Genomic DNA, 18943 nt, shown 5'->3' with positions numbered 1-18943 from the left:
GGCTCAAAACATTCCGATTTTAACACTAAATTTATGACAACTTTGGGCGTCAATATAATATAAGATTAGGGGTATGAAAATTCTAAAGAAATTTAACATTAGACATAGTTTATTTATTCATTAGTTGAAATAACTATACTTTGCAAACATAAACTCGGTAGTTTTTTCTCAAAAATACTTTTCCTAAACCCTTGATTTCGGTGAAAATCATCGTGCCTCTCACCTTTCTCATACAATGTCAAGTGAAAAGCAAACAGGTTCGGTCGGGCGTACTGCGTCACCTTAAGACCTAGCGACGCATGAACTAGAGTGTGAGAACTCTCGATTTGATTCTGAATCAACGATATGTCAAATATTTGGCTATGGTGACGTGAAATCACCAATTTAGGGCTACCTGCGTCAAATGTATGATGCGTTAAAATGACTACTCACGCGCCATTTTAACTTTTGTGTCAAATTTCACGTCAAAAGTACGATTTTAGTCCTTATTTTAAAGGTGAACCGTACTTATGACATGACAGTTTATCCACAGACTTAAAATCGCGCGTGAAAAGTTATTTTGCACGGACTATAATATTATAATGTACTAAAATTTGACGTTCCCTAACTGTCGTGAACTATGTCGCTACTGTACGGCGACCTTTTTACGGGTGTATCGCAACAAAAAGTCGCGGTGGCCAATCTCCTTTTAGGAGGAGGTTACAAAAAATACATGTCGTAGGTACCTATATTATTTTGTTTAAAAATTAACGTTATAGTAAAGTAACAGTTACAGTCGTTTTCGATATTTGTTACTTTGAGCCATGAAGCCACTTTCAATGTATCGTAATTAGGTATTAATCTAATTATCACAGTTTAAAAATTAAAATAACATCCACTTATAATTAAACATTCGGGGAAAACGTAAACATAGCCTTTCTTAAACTAAATTAATAAATAACTTAATATTTTTCAAAGTGCTTCTCGTTATAAGCACCTCAAAAGAATTGATTTTTTTATACAAAATTATAGTTTTATAACAAGTTTTCTTTTTTACAATAATTAAGTAGAAGAGATAACAAAAATTGTGTAACTATAGATAATATCTAGTAACTACAATAAATTTTTTCAGTTAAAAGTTTGTCAACAAGCTAAAACACTAGCCATCGCATACATGGCACTTTTTAAGTAAAACAGTCATAATTCATAAGTTGTAAACTATCAGCGTCCATTTCGCGCACCGTCGCTTTCGTCACTCACACCGTAGCGTATCTCACCTAGCTCTATCACAGCTCGGCAGTCTCTCACACCGTCGTCTCGTTGCGTCGCAGGGGCTGCAACTCTCGCTGCAAGTCGTTGTAGTACTCGTGATCTGACATCGATTCCTCCTCTACAGATCGCTGCGGCAAGTACTTACTCGGTCCTGGCTGCGGCGGCGTCGAGTCCCCGGTGCTGCCTTCGCATGTACTCAAAGACTCGAGCGTCACAGGCTCGGTGGGTATTCCAATCGTTTGAGGAGGTATCCCCTGATCGGACATCAAATACTCCGGATTGTCCACACATCTCTTCGACGCTACAAATCCATTGTACCGCGCGTCCTTCGCCTCCTGCCCCTCTCCACCTTCGCCTATTAAATCCATATACGCTGAAGCGTTCTGATTATGCTGCGGAGAAGGCATCAGATAGTCATCTTCATCCAAGGGCAGGTTCAGTTTTAAGTTGCCAACTTGCGCTTCTTTGACTTTGGACATGCTGTCGAATTTGCTTTCCAAGACGTCCGGTCTGTCCTTCATAGGATCACTGCAATATCGTGAGCTCGAGCTGTCGGAAGCGCATACCCCATTGTTGTAATAATGACGTTGTTCCGTGCCATCTGGGCTGGTCGATGAGTTGTATCTCATGAGATCTGAATCCCAGTTTTCCGGCCTCGCGCTGTCGACTGTTGTCCCTGCTTGGCCATTCGTGTTGTTCACCCAGGAGGATGAAGTCGCGGGTTTCGAGATGCTGGTCTGTATCTCAAGTCCGGACGTGACTGTGGAGTTCGTCGTGGCTGTTCCGGGAGTTGCTTTGGATTTGGGTTGCAGGTATTCATCCGCTTCTATTAATGGCTCGGGACCGTCCATGGCTGACGACAAATTCCTTATCATTTCCTTTTCATCCTGAAATGCAAAAAAATAATGTATTAAAATTGTGTTCAGCAAAGGTTATAGATTTCTTGATGATTCTAGATTATTTGTAGGTACGGAATGCGAACCCTTTACCCTGCGAAGATGACAGCTTGCTTTGGCATAAGCTGTCGTGCTTGCACGCAAGGTGCATGAGAACAGGAGAGTACATTTTCCAGGATGAGCCCATATGCGTTGAGGGTGGCCATTGAAGAGGTTTTAGTGGATAAAAACCTCACAACCCGATCCCTCCCCAAAGACATTGGGTAATTTAAGAAAATTTCCCGTCGACAAAAAAGGTATGGAATGCGTAAGTTGTGCTTTAATCATAAAATAGTATTCCTTAAATTCTTAATCATAGTGGTTAATTCTGTTGTAGACACAGAATCACACAATCTCTTTCAAACTTAATTGAATTGGGGGTCAACAATCTAGTAATATGCTTTGCCACAGGACTTTTCCTTTTAAGAAAGGAATAGTATATGTATTATCTACTTATTATGAATTAAAATAATAAAAATGAAAGTTACCTGAGTTGAGTAGGATGGGAGTCGCATAAACTTGTCACCGGGAATGACTAGGTATCGTCCAGGGTCTCGAGCCATTTCAGCAAATCTGTCAGCGAGCTGCTTGAACGTTGGCCGACTGTCTGCGTCGAGCATCCAACAGGAGACCATCACGCAATAAATGTCTAACGTGCAAATACTAGGCTGTGGCAGTTTCAACCCGTTCTCAATCAGTTCAGGAACGTTTCTCGCTGATATATTAGCATACGGCCTCGCACCATAGCTCAATATCTCCCAAATCGTAACGCCAAATGCCCAGACGTCACTCTTATGTGTAAATATCCTATGTTGCACGCATTCCAAGGCTAGCCACTTGATAGGCATTTTACCTCCAGCTGCCTTGTATTCATCTTCATTTATATCCAAAAGTTTCGCTAAACCGAAATCGGTAATTTTCACACAATTTGGAGTTTGTACTAGAACATTTCGAGCTGCCAGGTCCCTGTGAACCAATCTTTTCTCTTCCAAATACGCCATGCCACGTGCTATTTGTGTACACCAATTCAAGAATGCTTTCGATCCTATTTTTTCCTTATGAGTTCTCACGTAGTCCAACAGACACCCGAGAGGCATGAGTTGAGTGATCAGCATCATTTGGTTTGTCATACATACCGCGAGTAATTGCAACAAATTCGGATGTTCTACACTGGCCATTATGTATGCTTCTTCCAGAAATTCTTTGCTGGTGTTAGCGCCGGTTCCCTCTTTTAAAACTTTGATTGCAACAGGGATCTTAACATTCTCATTTTCAGGTACCCAGACACCTTTATAAACTTTTCCAAAAGCACCAAAACCGAGCATTCCTCCTCTTCGTAGCTCGGCTTCTTTTACGATCCTCAATTTAGCTAGATTTGGTTTTACATTGGTAGGTCTGAGTGGTTCGTTGTCTTCACAACCTGTGAGAACTCTTGTCATTTTGACGGCTTCCTTTTTCGCTTTAGCTTTCTGTCTGCACGTGTACCCAATAATTGCCAGAATGACCAGCAGTATAAAAGCTAATACGAGGATGATTACTAATACTACAGGAATTTTTGCAGTAGCCATGTTGGGGAGGCCGCTCGCTAACGCTGAACAGTAGGGCTCATCTATTGTATTTTGAATCTGTTCGTCGAAATAAATTTTATTCGGTATGTCATCTGGGCAATTCGCTGTGCAATTGAACGTCGTGTCACTGAGGAATACCTTCAGATTTAGGCATTTGATGCAATCTGTCGAGGATGGGCCGGTGCATCCTCTACATTCGTGATGGCACGGCGTACAGAGGCGATTGACTTCGTCGGTGTAATGGTCGCCCGGGCATTCGTCTTGGCACTGATCTCCTCTCTTGAAGCCGTTGCAAACTTTGCAAACCTGTTCGTGAATGCCGAAGCCGATGCATTTGATGCACAACGGGTGGCATTTTCGACAGACAACTTTGACTTTCCCTTCTAATAGTTTAACGTTGCCGACCCACTCGTTGTAGTATCCGTCCGGGCAGGGTTCGTTTTCTTTGAGGCAGCTCTCGACGGTAGCTTCTACACTGATGATGGCTTTCTTGCAGGAGTTGCACCCGCCTTCGCCGACGGTGTTGGCGGGTCCCGTGCATCCGTTGAAGCAGTTTTGGTGGCAAGGCAGGCAGGTGCCGTTTTCTGAGACGTATCTGGAATCGGGGCATTCCGCCATGCAGTAGGGTCCATCTCGCACGTGCTTGCAGCGGGTACAGTTGCCCCTGCTGGGGCCGGTGCAGCCGTCCGCGCACTCCGGGTGGCAATGCTTACACATTTTTGGCCCCGCCTTGTATAACCTGTAAAGTAATTTAGTTTATGTTAATCGACTGTTAAGTTTAATTACATAATATGTTCACTATTAGTACCTATTAATTTAAAAGTTTCAACGATCACTGTGAAACAATATGTTGGAATGGGTTTATACCCAGATTAGTTTGTTGTGGGCTCTTCGCAGACCTGGGCGCGTTTGGAACCACCGTAGCTTTAGTTTTAAGTTTACGAATACGTTCTATTTTAGTCTATGAAAAAGAGTACCTACAATTAGGTATACATATCAACTCAGCAGTGTCTTAATCCTTAATTCAGGATGTATGAACACGCCTTCTGATTTGAAGGAAGGTTTAGTGAAAGAAAAGGAATAATTATTAAATCTTTAGTTATCTGAATTTTGATAAGAAAAGAAAGTTGATAAGAATTCATAATTCAAAATGGTTTATCAAAGTAGGTACTATTATGAAGGCAGCCTACAACGAAGTTTGAAGACAGCATTCAGCTCTGCTTTTCTTTATAACTTCTAAATATATAAAAGGAAAAGGTGACTGACTGACTGATCCAGTAGTTTGAGTTGTGTTGAAAATTCAACCCCTAAGGGGGTGAAATAGGGGATTGAAATTTATGTAGTCCACGCGGACGAAGTCGCGAGCATAAGCTAGTAGGAATATAATAATCTAATATACTGACCCAGGTAACACTGTACAATTTTGTATGCAGGTCTCTTCGAGTATATAGTTTTCGCACGAGAGGCACTGGTCGGGCCCCGGACCCCAGCAACCGTCCGCTGAGCATTGAGGATCACACACCAGATTCTGTTTCTCTGTTAGAAAATAAATCACAGAAAAGTGTTATGACGAATACAGTTGAAATAATTTCTCTTAAATCAGTCGCTTGGCATATAGAGTATAGAGTATATTTGCGTAGCTGTTTACTGTGGTTAGTACGTGTGTGTTAATAGTCATATGAAATTCGCTTGCAAAATCTTTTAAATATAAATGGAATATGATGATAATGTATTCCGAAAGGCATTCCGAACCAGTGGTAGATGCATCCGACTATTCGTAAGCACTTGTAAAAGTTTATACGAATAAAAAAGATTTTCATTTTCATTTTCATTTTCAATGAAAGAAAAGAGAGACTAGAGAAAATTTTCAATCAGTAAAGTGCAGCCAAAAATGTAATACACAAAAAATTTAATTTTTTTCATGATTTAAATTTCAACATCGCAAATGCATAAGATTAGACTAAAATGAGGATCCCCATAACATTAAAGCGCATCGCAAAAACTCACCACAAGTTCTTTGGTCGCCGTTCTTTTGGATTATTTGCTTGTGGTCTTTCGACTTCACAAGTTTGTGCCACGCAATCTTTTCAGCGAAACAAAGATGGCGGTTCTCCATAATCGCAATCGCGCCAGATTTAACTCTCTTCAGGGATTTTAATCCGAGCGATTTGAGAGACGTTTTGACAATGTAAAGAGAGGCGAATAAGTTCTCGACCACTTGGCGTCCTCCTATCACCTCTAGGTTTCTGAAGTAGGAAAGACTGGTGAAGTTCGGATGGTGCGCCTGGACGTTCAGGTAGCCGGTCACCTCGGTCACAGTGCTGAACACCTCCAGCGCATCGGGTTCCATTTTCGGGTAACGCTCGCCGAACGAATAATCCGGATTGACGTGTTGAAAGCCCGTGAAAGTCATCTCCAAAATCTCAATCGATCCGTCTATGATTGTGCAATCTTTGAAGCTTTCTATATTGCCTGCGTGAATAGGTTTTTCTACGCGGCACTTCTTGGGACACGTAACGTTGCAAGGGATGCATTCGCCGTTCACATCGGTTTTGTTGGGCGGACAGCTCCTTACGCACGCTCCGTTGTCTTTGAGCAAATGTTCTGGACAGTTGCGGACGCAGGTTGCTCCATAAGCGTACTTTCCGTTCGGGTTCGGCTCCCAGGAGTAGGTAGTCGGATTGTATTTCTGCATGGGAGGGCATTCTTGCGAACACGTTCCCTCGTCGTAGAAGTTCCGGCAGGCGAGGCACTGGCTCGGCAAGGGCCCCGTGCAGCCGCCGGCACAGAACGTGTTACAACAATCGCGCGGGTTCGGACCGAAACATCTTCCTTGATCACATTGTGGACTACAGTTCGTTTTGGAAAACTTTTGGCAGTTATGCGCGCCATCGCCCCAGCAACCTGCTTCACAGCTCGGGTGGCACGGCGGACACTCCCGCTCGGGCACGTTGAACGTGTACACGAAGACGTACGTCGCGTTCACCCCCGTGATTATTTCATCCCAGTTTATCGTTTTGACGTGGCATAGATTGTAGTTGTTGTAAATGCCGACACTACCGCGTAGCACGTCGCGCAAGGCCGGTAGTTCGAGAGTGAAGGCCGAAGACATGGTGACCAGAAGCGCGAATTCTTCCTCTCTCACTTTGAGCTTGAACAAGGTCCTTCCGCGAATGATTTGCAGTTGGGGCAGCCTGATGTTCTCGACTTGGACGTAGGCGATCAGGACGTAGCCGGTGACCTCCCTGATGTGTTCGAGGAAGGTGAGGTCCATGGACTTGTTCTGGAGCCAGGTCAGCTCGAGGTTGCCGTCAACGTAGGTGCAGTTCGTGAAGCGATCGCGAAGGTTCCTGTAGTGAGTGTCTCGGTTCGACGGCACCGACATCCGCCCGTTGGTGCCGATACAAACTGCAAACAAACAAACGTTATCAATTAGTAAAGGCGAGTAAGAAAGAGGATGAAAGACAAACAAATTGTATGTATAAGTAAAGGCAAGTAAGAAAGAGGATAAAAGACAAACAAATTGTAGGTATAAGCATTATTTGAAAGCTGAATCAATAGAATATTTAAAACGAATTTCATATTTGGCGGCGTATGTGGGAAGAAGTGGTAATTTTCTGTATTTTAAAGTAGTGACGCAATGAATTATGAATAGCAGTCGGTAGGTGGGTACATCTAAATAATATTTGCATATTTTGAAACAACGATATGTAGGTTTTTCTCAAACATGATTTTTATGTTTTGAATGCTTCCTACGAACGATGTAAAAACCTGGATAAAAACCATGTAAGTCAGTACATTCCTTATAGAGTTTAAACACTATCATCATCATCATCATGATCAACCCATCGCCGGCTCACTACAGAGCACGGGTCTCCTCTCAGAGTGAGAAGGGTTTTGGCCATAGTCTACCACGCTGGCCATGTGCGGATTGGTAGACTTCACACACTTTGAGAACATTATTATTTATAACACTATATTCAGCTCAAAAAAGTCCTTCGAAATTCGTTTTCTTTTTACTAAAACAGTTTTTATTGAGCCCCGACCGTTTCAATTCTACTGTAGCCCGAGGCGACGTTTATCAGTAAGAACCAACTCGTTAAATAAAGATTTTAGCGTTTTTAACTATCGTGAGTGATTTCTCTGTACCTACTCTCAATCACGACGCGTTTGCGAACTGATTCCCTGTGGAAAAGGACCCCGGACGGGTTCGAAACTAGTCGGGCTTACGTCGACTTTCGACCACATATGAGTACAGCCGGGAACTTGTATATCTAAAATCTAAATCTAAATATAAAAGGAAAAGATGACTGACTGACTGACTGACTTACTGATCTATCAACGCACAGCATAAACTACTGGGACGGATAGAGCTGAGAATTTGGCATACAGATAGCTATTATGAGGTAGGCATCCGCTAATAAAGGATTTTTGATAATTTAACCCCTAAGGGGGTGCAATAGGGCTTTTAGGGCAATTTGTGTAGTCCACGCGGACGAAGTCGAGAGTATAAGCTAGTACATAACATATAAAAGGAAAAGCTGACTGATTTATAAACGCATAATACCTATATCAAACTACAGTACGGATCGGACTGAAAGGCATGCAGATAGCTATTATGACGTAGATATGAGTTAAAATTCAACTCCTAATTTCAAAATAGAGCTTTAAAGTTTGTGTAGTCCACGCGGACGAAGTCGCAGGAATAAGCTAGTTTATAAATAAAGATTACTGAAAAACTGCCAATCTCCATGCAAATAATATAAATCGGGTTATACCTATTATATAGTCAAGTTTAGTGTTCAACCGAAACAACAATGTTATATTTCGAACAGTCATAACTTCAGTAGGAGGCAGCGAGGCTGCAGAGAGAGCGCGCGTGGGCGGGCCGGTTGCGCAGCTCTCTACTACGATGTACGCGCAGCACCGCTACTTGCGATTAACCTTTGAATACAGCCTACAGTGCTTTGTACAGTGCTCTCCATGGTCGCCACAAGTCGAGCGTCATCATCATCAACCAATAGACGTCCACGCGCCACGGTCTTGCGCCGCCTGGATCCAGCGGCTCCCTGCGACTCGTCTGATGTCGTCCGTCCACCTAGTGGGGGGTCTTCCGGTGCGAGGTCGCCATTCCAGCACCTTGGGACCCCAACGTCTATCGGTTGTACGAACTATGTGACCTGCCCATTGACACTTCAGCTTCGCAACTTGAGCTATGTCGGTTAATCCGGTTCTCCTATGGATCTCCTCATGTCTGATTTGATCACGTAGAGAAACTCCGCACATAGATCTCTCCATCGCCCGCTGAGTGACTCTGAGCTTTCTTATGAGGCCCATAGTGTCGTATTCAAGCGTAAGCGCATGCTATTGCAAACGCGTAAAAAACTCCTCACACACCATTTTAACTTTATATGTCCCATTTCATGTCAAAAGTACGATTTTAGTCCTTATTTTAAAGGTGAACCGTACTTTTGACATGACAGTTGACCCATAGAGTTAAAATGGCGCGTGAGGGTGGTGTTGCTTGGTGGTGGTGCGTATTGCTTGCTTGGTGGCTGGTTTTTCCTGATTGTTTAGCAGTAGGAGGGCGGGCGGTGCATATTGCATGCTGCATGTTGCACTTTTCAGAAACGTTGTATTGTGGTGTTATAGAAATTAATTATTTATTTAATTTTAAAATTAAAACTATTAAAGCTCAAACGATTTGTTCCCAGAAACTTCTAAAATCAGATAGGTCAGTACCTATTTAAACATACGAAGATTTTAATTTTATTGTCTCGCGAGGTCTGAAAAGTAGAGTATTGAACTTGGGGGTAATACTGTCTTTGTCTTGGGCGCCCCTAAACGCCGTCCTTCTCTCAGGATTCTAGATGCAAGACCCTCGTTACTCTCGGGAGTTAAGTACTTTAACATACCTCGTTACGCTTGGGATTTAACCCGGCGCCCGCGACGCAATACATTACATTACCCCCCATGTTGAATAACTATTACACCTACATGGAATAATACTATACCTAATTATTGAAAATTGAAGCTTTGAAAAGAGCAACCGCTGAGTTTTTGGCTGGTTCTTCTCAGTAGGTCAAGCAATCCGCATCTGACGATTGAAAAGTACTTACTTGTAAAAGTTTATTTGGATTAAAAACAATCTATTTTTATTTCTACAAGCGATAATCGGAGTTTAACCTCTTAACATTTTAAAAATATAATTATTCTTGTGACACCGTGGTTCTACTTAAAAATATTTTCAACGAGTGGTTGAGTAGGTAGGTATGGACCGACCGACCGTACTATTAAGATTTTACCTGCGTTTTTAACAAAGGGTTTTTTTAGTGAGCATTGTTGAGTACGCCTGCGACGTCACCCGATATGTTTTTGTTTCAAGGCGCAGGTAAATTATATATTTTGTGTTTATTGGTATTATACCTACGTCTTTTTTTTTTAATACAATAAAACTTAAAGCTAGCCTTATCTAATTACTATATAAATCATGACCGCGTGGAATGGTGCCAAGAATACTGGCTGCATTTCCGCGCTGGACAGCCAGGCTGATCCGCTGCGCAAAAAATGAGCCAGCCCTTCTGTCACCAGTTGAGGCTATTAATCGCGGTGAAATGTCTCGTAAAAAATTTTTAGCACTAAGACTCCTACGTCTTGCTTGGATAAGTAAAGTAAATATAATTATTTTAAGCTTTGTTTTGTGTAGGCACGTAAGTTTGTAATTTTTTTTTTTTTTTTTAAAGAATATTAGCCATATTAAATGACTAATATTCCCCTTTCCTCTCCAATTAAGCGTCAGGCTTGTGCTAGGAGTAGGTACGACAATAGTGCAACGGGCGGGGTTCGAACCGTCGACCCTTCGGTTTTCAGTCCACTCCTTTACCGGTTGAGCTATTGAGGCTCTAATATAATTAATAATAGGCTTTTTTATTTTTATTTACGTCTTGCTTACATGAAGTGGGTACTATAGTAAGATAATGGCACCGATTCTAAGCACAACCTAATTTTAGAGTATTCGCACCCTCTTCTTACTATTGTAATATGAAAAGGACAGAAGCAGTTTGACATTTCTAAATTTAATTTTTAGATGGTAAAACCCGTGATTTTAGCACGCACTCGCGAACCTACTGTTTAAATTTGTATTGTGCACTAAAATTTAGAGTCTTTAAATGTGAAAGTCATGTACCGTTCCTTTTTTAGCATTAGTAAAAAGAAAAGGATGCAGATATTTTAAATTTAGTTTAGAGAGAGACTAGAGAATCGGGGCCAGTAGCGTTATATAAATTGAATGAAAAAATCAAAGTTTTCTGAACTGAAAGCTCAGCCGGTTGCTTCCGGGCAACTTGCCTTATCTTTCAACCTGTTGCTTAAACGAATGCTTATTATGTTTCTTGTTTAGTCTTGTTATTTCAAATCACGGGTCTCCTCTCAGAATGGGAATTTAGGCCGCAGTCCACCATGCAAACTAAGTGCGGCTTCGCCGACTGTACGGCTTGGGTGCCATGTGCCATTAGGATGTTTTTAACGTTTAAAGCATGTGATATGATTTGCTTAGAACTCACATAACTTCGAAAACTTAGATATGTGCATTGGATCGAGCCCTGGACCCCCTGGACGTGTGCATAGTTAAATCTATTAAGATTTTCGCCAGCGTTTCCCCTGCATAATATGTTCCTTAATCTAAGGATTACCCTGATGTCAAATTGACGAAGTTTCAATGAAAGATATTTAGGTACAGAAATCACTGAAATACAAACTTTTCCCTGCATTATATGTTTCTTAATATAAGGTATTCCCTGGTGTCAAATTGACGAACTTTTTATGAAAGATACTGAAGTAGGAACCTACAGAAATCACAGAATTGCACAGAAGTTATATTTTCACTGAATTGTCTAATGTCGACTTAGGGCGTTTGCACTCATCCGTGATTTTACGGATCCGTGAAAAAAATACGAATCGAATGTACGTATTTGTATGAGGGCCACTTCGAAGGATCACCGATACGAACCGAATACGGATGAGTGCACAAACGCCCTAAGTATAAATCAGTCAGAATCTGAATATTTACAGAATCTTTACAGTTATAGCCTATAGGTAGGTATCACAGTAGGTATGTAAAATTTGTAAATTCTCTAACCAGAGCTAGTTGTTATGGCGAATGCGCTAATTTATGTTACCTACTTTCTCAAGGCCCGTGCCATGGTAGCTATTTAACTCGATGCTATTGGCAGGATATTAGATCAAATAAGACTATTTAGTTATGTTAAAAAAACATTTAGTCGTAACCTATATCCTGAGCCATCATCATCCGGTTGATGACGATAATGATGATGATTATTAAATTAGAAATGACGTCATGCATTTCCAGAAGGTGTCGTGGCAATCTCCTGCCAGACGCCCTTAAAGTTGAAAAGTTTAACGGGGATAATACGCAGAGAAACTTTCAGTTCTTATAAAATAGCGAAGGTCTGGCACTCGCTGGCTCTTAGCTCATAATATCGATATTTACGCCACTATTATTTGGCCATGGCGCCCCCCACGCATGAATACAGCCAATTTCAAATGTCACAGACCAGTGTGGATACATACTAAAATAAAGGTTTCGTCACACAAAACGAGGGTCGATGGCGGTGCGCATGAAAATATTGAACTAGGCACTAACTAGCTCATGCTCGCAGCTTCGTCCGCGTGAATTTGAGTTTTTAAAAATCCCGCGTGAACTCTTTGTAATTCCTGAATAAACAGTAACCTGTCACTGAGAAAGGTCTGGAATAGCACAACTTTTCCGTTTGGCGAAAGGCAGGAAAATATAGGACGAGATGATGGCCAATCTCCAATAGTGGAGAGGCACAAGAAGAAGTCCCTGCCAGGAATCGAACCCGGGACCTATAAGACCACAGCGCTCATTGCGCAAACACACATTGCGCAAATAGGAGCTCAATTTGGGAACCCACCACATTATTATCCCAAGAAAACTCGTATCATACCAAATATCTTATTATATTTTTTTATTCAGATTTTTTATTCAGACCAAACTTTTAGAAATTCTAAAATTTTAAATCTCTGCCGGGAATCGACCCCAAGACCTCCCGCTAATAAGATAACAGCGCTTACCACTGCGCCAGGGAGGTCGTCATTAATCTATCTTCTTCTTCTATATATATAAAAGGAAAAGGTGACTGACTGACTGACTGACTGACTGACTGACTGACTGACTGACTGACTGACTGATCTATCAACGCACAGCTCAAACTACTGGACGGATCGGGCTGAAATTTGGCATGCAGATAGCTATTATGACGAAGGCATCCGCCAAAAAAGGATTTTTTTAAAATTCAACCCCTAAGGGGGTGAAATAGGGGTTTGAAGTTTGTATGAAAGTCAGTTAGTTTTGAAGTAAGAATCGTGAAATTTTGTATTTACACAAATTGTTATAAACATAGAAAACGTGTATCATGGTTTTTGATATATATTATAGAAAACAGATGACGTAGGCATCCGCTTAGAAAGGATTTTGGAAAACTAAACCCCTCAGGGGTTAAAATAGGGGTTTGAAAATTGACACTATTTTAACCCCTGAGGGGTTTAGTTTTCCAAAATTATTTTTAAGCGGATGCCTACGTCATCTGTTTTCTATAATATATACCTACTTACATTTACATACTCAATATCTTGATTTAAATTTTAAAACTGACAGACTTTCATACAAATTTCAAACCCCTTAATTTTCTACTTAGGAGCTAAATTTTTCTTACTTCAAAACTGACAGACTTTCATACAAACTTCAAATCCCTATTTCACCCCCATAGGGGTTGCATTTTTAATGCCATATTTTAATAAGCTCATATTATGTTAAAATCTCATTGTTAAAGATCAACCCTAAGGGTGTAAAATAATTGCGGGCATAAGCTAGTAAATAAATAAATAAATAAAAATATTTTTAATTCAATTAAACTTTTACAAGTATTTTTGAATCGTTAACTGCATCTACCACTGGTTCGGAATGCCTTTCCTACCGAGAAGAACCAGCCAGAAACTGCAAATGCACCGAGACAGGGGTAAGCCACCGCGTTTAGAGTGTCCAAAGCTCGGCATCTGTTTTTGGGCTTATTGTGTGGGCGGTAGAACTCCGGTGTCCGGCCGACCCAGTTGCGGCGATGACACGAGCGATATCATTGACGGGTGGATGTGGCGACGCGCTCTCTGCCTCCCAGCTATGTGGACCACTACCAAGTACCAACATAACAGTGAAGTTGTGATCTCGACACAGATTGGGGCCCTCACTAATAAAAAATTACGCAGAGATACACGACTAGGTGGTGTACCCCCCACTAAGTGGACGGACGACATCAGACTAGTCGCAGGGAGCCGCTGGATTCAGGCGGCGCAAGACCGTGGCGTGTGGAAGTCCTTACAAGAGACCTATGTCCAACAGTGGACATCTATCGGTTGATGATAAAGATGATGACTGCGGATGACGAGGTCCTGGGTTCGATTTCCAGCCGGGATAAAAACAGTCAGGTATTGGATTTTATTGTCAAGAAATTCTCAGTACTAGCCTGGAGTTGGCGGTGCCTATTAGAGCACGTTATAATTGAAATCACTCACGAACGATAGATTAAACGCTAAAATATATAGGTTGTTTAACTAATGGCTACAAGTGAACGGGACGCTTTTAGTTACGATTCTAACAAGTTGTGTGTCTCAGGTTTTTTGTTAGCAATGTTTAGAAGTCCCGCGAGTATTGAGTCAACGCGATGCTGCGGCTCCACGACTGGTTTGTCTTGCCAGTGTTTTATCCACTCACTATTATCACAGTTTAGCGAGCATACAGTACCGGAATTAACTGTGCAGAGCAACCGACAGTTTAAGCCACATATTTTACTAGCTCGTGACTTCATCCGCGTGGAGTACCTACACAAATTTCAAAACCCTATTTTACCCTCTTATGGGTTGATTTTTCAAAAATCCTTTCTTAGCAGATGTCTACGTCACAATAGCTATCTGCATGTCAATTTTCAGCCCGATCCGTCCAGTGGTTAGAGCTGTGCGTTGATAAATTAGTCAGTCAGCCAGTCACCTTTTCCTTTTATATATTTAGATTAGTCTCGACTATCGAATGTAACTGTTTTCGTGAAAACTGGCAGTTTTATTAGATAAAAATTGTTCTAAATAATATCTGTCCCGGCTGTACTCACGTGTTTAGTCGACGTTAGCCCGACTAGTTTCGAACCCATCCGGGCTCCTTTTTCAAGGGAGTCCGTTCGCGCACGTGCCGCGGTTTTGACGTGCGCGAACGGACTCCCTTGAAAAAGGACCCCGGAAGGTTGAGAAAGGAAATGGAAATCATTCACGGTAGTTTAAACGATAAAAACTGTTGATAGGAAAATGATAGTGGCAGTGAGACAGTGTTAGTCATAACAAAAGACGTAACATGAGCGTTTTAATGTAAATCTATAATCAGACAAATGTGACGTACTTAGTTATTTGAAATCTTCATTGGCAGATTCAGGCGATACGTTTTTTATCATGAAAACATATACTCTAGGCATTGAAAACTTTAATTCAACTTCGCCATTCAAGATCCAGTGCCTGCTCCTCCTTAATTAAGTCTAAAATAAATCATCTCTTAAAAACTTATTAAATAGAGAGTCTTCCAAATTTCGTAAAATCCACGTCCGCTGTTAGTTTTAATTTTGTTATGTTTGTGACGTCAAGTGTGTCTATTTCATACAAGCTTCCTTACTAAGGATACTTGACGTTTGATAAAAGGTCGCTGATTTGACTAGTGGTCATCATGCCTGTGTCGGAACTGTATGGTAGCTAGACTGTGGGCGCATTCTGTGGCGTTGGAACCAGTTTTGCTCCACTAACATTTCGTTACTGCGTTGCTATACAGTACTCGGCCTTTCACTACAATCCGTCATTGTGGCTAACTCCAGACTCAAAGTTCAGTTTGACCACAGCATTGACCGACTACGTCAAAACCAAAGGAGGGTTGTGATTTATGCAATTTATTACCCATTGAAAAAAGGTAGGAAAAAGAATTTGTACTACTTATCTAATGCGCTAAAATTTCATAGGTTGAATCAGTACCCTTCGTAAATGCGAAAGTGTGTTTGTTTGTTGGTTTGTTGGTTTATTGGTATGTTGGTTTGTTGGTTTATTGGTTTGTTGTTTTGTTTGTTTGTGAGCAACTGATTGACGTGATTTTTTGCTAAAGTTAGTTAGCTATTAGATAGTTAAAGACCCGGAGAATGACATAGGCTACTTTTTATCCCGGAAAATCAAAGAGTTCTCACGGGATTTTCAAAAACCAAAATCCACGCGGACGAAGTCGCGGGCATCAGCTAGGATTTACATAATGTTTCACTGATCGCGACTTTTTCACTAGATCTAATCTAATCTATCTAAATCAGCCTGTGCTGTCCCACGTCTGGGTAAAGGCCTCCCTCCGATCCTTCCACAATTTTATATTTCGTGCCACTTCAGGCCACGAAACTGTAAAGTTATCTAATTCATCACGCCTACGTCGCCTCGGCCGACCACGCTGGCGTTGATGATTCTGGGGCGTCCAAAAAGAAGCAGATTTTCACTAGATACCATTAAATTTTAACACTTTGATTAGCATACCTGCATTTTCTAGAAACGTCTATAACGGAAGAATGTTTGGAGTTAGGTATTAATGAATCTAGATATGTAAATAATAATTCTTACGAGCGCCATTGATGACACTAGTACCTATTAGCATTCTCAATCTAGACTATTAAAAGTCCGTTGAAGTTATACATATTATAGTAAATTAAGTTTTATTTATTTATTTATTTATAGTCCACTAGCGGCTCGCCCCAGCTTCGCACGGGTTTAATGTATAGATACTAATGTGGTATCAGTGTGGTTATTTTGTTATTTCTAAAAAAATTTCGACGAAGGCTCTCATTGCTTGATTTCTTTCGACATCTTGAACAATACGGTATTTGACTAAGTATGTCAAAAATAAATTATTTCTCAGTGATTATTAAAAAGAGGGTCTTCCAAAATACGTAAGATCCACGTCGTTTATTAGTTTTATGTGTGATAACCATTTTAAATAATCGATTAAAGCAAAAAAAGGACGTCAAATGATTGTGACGACACATACCGGTATTTCATAAAATCTCGCATATTGGCGTTTGATAAAAAGTTACGGATTTGACTAGTTCTCAAATATCGAATTATTTGTTAGACGTCTTCTCTCAGAATGGGTTTAGGCCATAGTCCACTACGCTGGTCAGGTCTGGATTGGCAGACTTCACACACCTTTGAGGACATTATGGAGAACTCTCAAGCATGCAGGTTTCCTCACGAACGTTTCTAATAGGTGATTAATAGCTTGAAATGAACTAATAGGTAGGTACCACCAAGAGACGATCAGGTGCGTTACCGGTTACAATTTCGACATTTCGACACTTAACACCAAACTAAGTATAAGTATTCGGGTCAAAAAACTCTTGGAACAGAAACATGCATCTCATTAAGTGATTGACTGTTAAGTAGGTGGATATATATTGACTATAAAATAGGTAGGTATATATTATGTTAATTCTGAGCACAGTTAACTTAAAACTTAGGTTTCATAGAATATCTCTATATATAAAAATCGCCGCACCGGCACCAAAAAGTATTATTATGGAGCTATATTAACTCTTGTATACATAATATATTCGGTAATAAATTAAATTATTTTTCAATTTTTAGTGTTTGTGCATCGAAGTCGGTTTTTATTTTTTTTGTAATTTTTTTTTTATTCAATTAAACTTTTACAAGTACTAAGAGCCCGACTTCACAAATTTCAAACCCCCTCTCCTTTCACTCTTTTAGGGGTTGAACTTTCAAAAATCCTTTTTAGCCGATGCCTACGTCATAGCTATCTGCATGCCAAATTTCAGCCCGATCCGTCCAGTGGCTTGAGCTGTGCGTTGATAGATCAGTCAGTCAGTCACCGTTTCCTTTTATATATTTAGATAAACGCAATAAACTGGTTTAAATCCATACTTAATATTATAAATGCGAAAGTGTGTCTGTCTGTCTGCTAGCTTTTCACGGCTCAACCGTTCAACCGATTTTGACGAAATTTGGTACAGAGGTAGCTTGTAACCCAAGAAAGGACATAGGCTACTTTTTATCCCGGAAAATTTAAGAGTTCCCACAGGATTTTAAAAACCTAAATCCACAAGTACGAAGTCGCGGGCAGCAGCTAGTAAATAAATAAAGTATACCTAGATAAAAATATAGGTAAGTTCGTAACTTAAAACGGTTGCAGGAAAACTACGCTGGTAATAAATTATTTTTATGGTCCGTATAAGGAAAACTGGTAGGAGGCGTAACTTATATAAGCAATAACGTACCTACGTTACCTATATCCACGAATCAGCAATCAAGCATTGGTAGGTATTAAACTTTATAAGTCCCGCAAATTGCTATTGCGCTGGAACCATGTCTCATTAACATCGAAATAATGTAGTTGTTAGGACGTCGGCCGTCTTTTCGAGAGGTCAAGGGGTTAAATCCCAGGCACGTACCTCTAACTTTTCGGAATTATGTTCGTTTTAAGCAATTAATAAGGTCTTGGACTGTATTAATAAAATGATGTGATGTTTTGTATAGCGGTAGTTTATGGGGCTGGAATTCATTATTAAAGAGAATGATTAAATGAAAGTCACGATTTTTATTTATTTTTAACATAATTAAGTATTACTAGCTTATGCTCGCGTTTTCGTCTGCGTGGACTACACAAATTTCAGACCCCTATTATTTTACCCCTTAGGGGTTGAATTTTCAAAATCGTTTCTTAGCGATTCTACGTCATAATAGCTATTTGCATGCCAAACAGCCCGATCCATCCAGTGGCTTGAGCTGTGCGTTGATAGATCAGTCAGTCAGTTTTTCCTTGATCAATGACATTATAAGGCGATAAACGACAAATAGGTATCTTTAAATTTTTAAACATAAAAATAGAGTAATTTTTGCGGTAAACTATTTTTAGCAACATTTTAGTCATATAAACAATAGACTCAAGATACGTTTCATAAAACAGTACAATTTGTCTCTATTTTTTTCTTTTTAGTCTTATTAGCGGTGAAGTGAAGTGAATAATAGCTCTCAGATGTGATGATTTTTTTCCGACGTACGCGTAATTCACAAGTAACA

General features: G+C 40.5%; 1 protein-coding gene across 2 annotated transcripts in view; it reads right to left on the bottom strand.

Annotated features, from left to right (window-relative positions):
* Positions 1-1190: 1190 nt before the first annotated feature.
* Positions 1191-18943, bottom strand: part of Egfr (epidermal growth factor receptor) — a 161080-nt gene continuing 143327 nt past the window's right edge. For both annotated transcript variants that reach the window (XM_034983384.2, XM_034983383.2), the window contains exons 2-5: positions 5762-7162; positions 5158-5290; positions 2675-4493; positions 1191-2138 (exon numbers count right to left, since the gene is read on the bottom strand). In XM_034983384.2, coding sequence (XP_034839275.1) covers positions 1284-2138; positions 2675-4493; positions 5158-5290; positions 5762-7162 — 4208 coding nt within the window. In that variant the 3' untranslated portion in view covers positions 1191-1283. The remainder of the gene's footprint in view (positions 2139-2674; positions 4494-5157; positions 5291-5761; positions 7163-18943) is intronic.

Source organism: Maniola hyperantus, chromosome Z, assembly GCF_902806685.2.
Source record: "Maniola hyperantus chromosome Z, iAphHyp1.2, whole genome shotgun sequence".
NCBI classification, from domain to species: domain Eukaryota; kingdom Metazoa; phylum Arthropoda; class Insecta; order Lepidoptera; family Nymphalidae; genus Maniola; species Maniola hyperantus.
Note: the sequence above shows the minus strand (reverse complement) of the source record. Positions and strands in the feature narration are given on the sequence as shown.